Below are 3,260 nucleotides of genomic sequence, written 5' to 3' on the forward strand. Positions count from 1 at the left end.
GGGGGGGGGTCGATGGTGGTGAGAGAGGACGAGGGTGAGGTACAACTGCTTCCCCTTTGTTTGGAAGTATTTAAAATATATCAGACTATGAGACAGTTAAAAGGTGAGTCGGCTGTGGACTCTGCTGCCCTCTGCTGGTCGGATCTACAACCACCGACACCTGGGCTGAGGTCGAAGAGAATAAATACCCTCCTCTCTCACCTCTTCTCCTCCACCTCCACGGAAAACGTCATGAGGTCAAAGATGTGAAGGAGAATTCATCAGGAAAAAAATCTGACTGCACTTAGACTGAGCTTCTTTTAACTAACTTTATCTAACTAACACCAGGACGATAAATCCTCCTTTAACCACAAAAACAAACTGGACTGAAACGTTGAAATAAGACGAAACTTCAGCCATTAAAATAATAAGTAAATACAAATTATGAACTGAGCAAGAGGTCAGAATAAATTATATTCAGACAGAAGTTTGTAGTTTCCTGATATTTCTTTAGATTTGTGAAGTAGAGAAATTCATTTTTGGTGCTTTAGTGAAACAACATTTATGTGTAGACTGAAGTATTTAGTTCTGATGATCATATTGTTGACTAGAAATATATCCTGCTTGTTCTTCATGACGGATTTAAAGAGAATGAATCTATATTTATGTGATTTCAGTCGATCAGACATCAAACAGCTGCTCTGTTGTTTCTACATTTCCTGTGGTGAAACTACAACGGTGCGTCGCTTTAAATGTGGCCTCGAAGAATTGTGGGACGGCATTTCTCCTTTCCTTTGGTAAAGGAAGCTCCAGTGTTTCCTCTTTGCTAAAGGAGACAAGACAGGAAGCAGTGAAGCTCCTTTCCTTAGCCCTGATCATCGTGATGCTGCTCAGATACTTCAGATCATTTCACTCAGTTTGACTCTTCTTCTTCTGTTTCGACCTCAGCCCGGATCTCCCAGCATTAAGAGGGAGACATCTTGTTTCTGTGTGATGTTGGGTGAAGTGTGAGGAAGCTGCTCACACACACACACACACACACACACACACAAACACGCTGTGACGGGATGAGATGGCGGTTATGGAGGGTTGTTATGGAGGTCGAGGTTTCCCATAACTCCTGCTCTCACAGCCGTGTGTCGGCGGCCTGAGGTCATGTCTGACCTGGGATCAGTGGTTAGGGGGTGAACTCTAGCAACAATGCCTGTGCCATTATTACCACACACACAGTTAAAGTAAAGGAAGTCAGACATCACACAGCAGCGCTCACTCACTTTAGATCCTGTAACCTGAGACCTGATCCCGGACTCTGGACGGATCCAAATCACATTCAGTCAAACTGGGTCAAAAGTAGAGACCCGTCCTATCGCAGCGGGTCAGCGTGTCAGTATCTGATACCAGAGCACAGGTGGAGAATCATCCTGCTGCTGCTGTTATCTCACTGTGGCATGCTAAACTAAACTGTGCCTCTAAGTCTTTAATGGAGGCTGCTGAACGGACTGTGGGACTCACTCTGGTAAACTCTGAGACAGAACACATGTAAAGTCAAATCATTTAGACTAAAAACTGAAACCCAGTGGGGAGCGGTGATTGGTCGTTAGGTGCTAAAGCTAACTGACTCTGAGGACATGTTGACGGGGAAATACTGGGACTCTGTTCACGGCAGAGGAGTTCTGTTCTGCCCAGAAAGGTGCTCTGTTTGTGGGGCGACCCGACGGCTGAGCGGTCCCCTTCCCTCTGTCAAATAAAGGAGTCATGGCCAAATGATGATAATAAGGATAATTTAAAAAAAGAAAAGGTGCTGTTTGTCACCAGACTCCAAATCTACATCTAAACTCTGTCTCCGGTGGATCAGGTCTCTCTTTCTGATTTGCAAACCTCTACTGAAAGACTACACTGATTTCTCCAGGTGAGCTCTGCTGTGTGACGAGTTCGTGACCTCATACAGTGATATAAAAGGGGAGGTGTGGTTGTTAGAGAGAACAGGTGAGGAGAGAGGGATCACAAAGACGTGTGTGTTGTTGTTGTTGTTGCTGGTCTGGATCTACTTTACTTCACCGACCAGACACACACAGACACACACACACACACACACACACACACACACACACACTGTTTCATTTTCATTAAAACCGTTCTGACTGTTCAGATTTGTTCTTGAATAAAATCAATAAAAGCTTCATCTGAACCCAGAAGCATCTGTGTGTCTGACGGGAGCCGAACAGCTGCAGCGGCCCAGAATCTAATATTTCTTCTTTAACAGTTTAAAAAGAGGTCAGAGGTCAGAGGTCAGAGGTCGGCCGGTCACCGTCTAAACAAAACAGCATCTTGTGAATGAATCCAGTTTGTACTGAGTGAAGCAGAGAAGAGGGTTGGGGAGAAATCAAGACACACACTTGTGTATAAGGGGGGGTGGGGGGGTGGAGGGGTGCAAGCGTCGTACAGTGTAAGTGCAGGTGAGCGAGTAAGATCTTTATTCACCTGTCGACCTTTGGGCTGGATGGTGGAGGGCAGGTCCTGTGGGAAACAAAGCGTTGATGACAGAGAGACGAGGTTAAACGAGATAGAAACACTGGACTCAGACCGAGAGGAGAAGCATGCACATTCATCTGCAACAAAAAACACACAGACAGACAGAGAGAGGAGAGGTGGGGAGGAGAGGAGAGCGACTCCCATCTGTTAAAGCAGATCCGGCTGTGGAGCGACCAAGCAAGCACAGAGCGAGCGAAGCAGCTGCAGCATCAGCATCAGCATCAGCATCAGCGTCAGCGTCAGCGTCAGCATCAGCATCAGCATCAGCATCAGCACGACCACGGCATCAGAGTCTGTCCGGAGGAACAGGAGGAAGCTGCACAACCCCGTAAGGTTTAGTGTGAAGCAGAGAGGGAGAGAGTGTGTGTGTTTCCCCCGGCGCCACGGCAACCACAGGAGGCCCAGCGTGTTGTGTAGCAGCACGTAGCAGGCGTCACGAGGCGGCACACCAATTTGTTAACTGAGATATCGGACACGGGGCCTTTGGCTCAAACAGATGACCAGGGAGAATGACACGGGATCGAGTCAGGAGATCAGTGCAGGATGACCCACCTACTGCTAATGCTAATGCTACTGCTAATGCTAATGCTAATAATGCTACTGTCACAGTCACAAGTCAAAATAAAAACAAACACACACAACCCATGAGAGACGGACATCTACACGGACAAACGGATCAACTGACGGACACATGACACATCAACGTGACAGATGAGACGCACCGGAGGGAGGGGGGTGGGGGGGGCCTG

The 3,260-nt window shown here is 47.3% G+C and overlaps 1 protein-coding gene across 14 annotated transcripts in view; it reads right to left on the reverse strand.

Annotated features, from left to right (window-relative positions):
* The window catches only part of cask (calcium/calmodulin dependent serine protein kinase), a 111,853-nt gene that overhangs the window by 11,323 nt on the left and 97,270 nt on the right, over nt 1-3,260 (reverse strand). For all 14 annotated transcript variants that reach the window (XM_022767343.1, XM_022767340.1, XM_022767344.1 and 11 more), the window contains one exon: nt 2,461-2,496. In XM_022767343.1, the coding sequence (XP_022623064.1) occupies nt 2,461-2,496 (36 nt within the window). The remainder of the gene's footprint in view (nt 1-2,460; nt 2,497-3,260) is intronic.

Source organism: Seriola dumerili, unplaced genomic scaffold (genome assembly GCF_002260705.1).
Source record: "Seriola dumerili isolate Sdu_G_001 unplaced genomic scaffold, Sdu_1.0 BDQW01001125.1, whole genome shotgun sequence".
NCBI classification, from domain to species: Eukaryota; Metazoa; Chordata; class Actinopteri; order Carangiformes; family Carangidae; genus Seriola; species Seriola dumerili.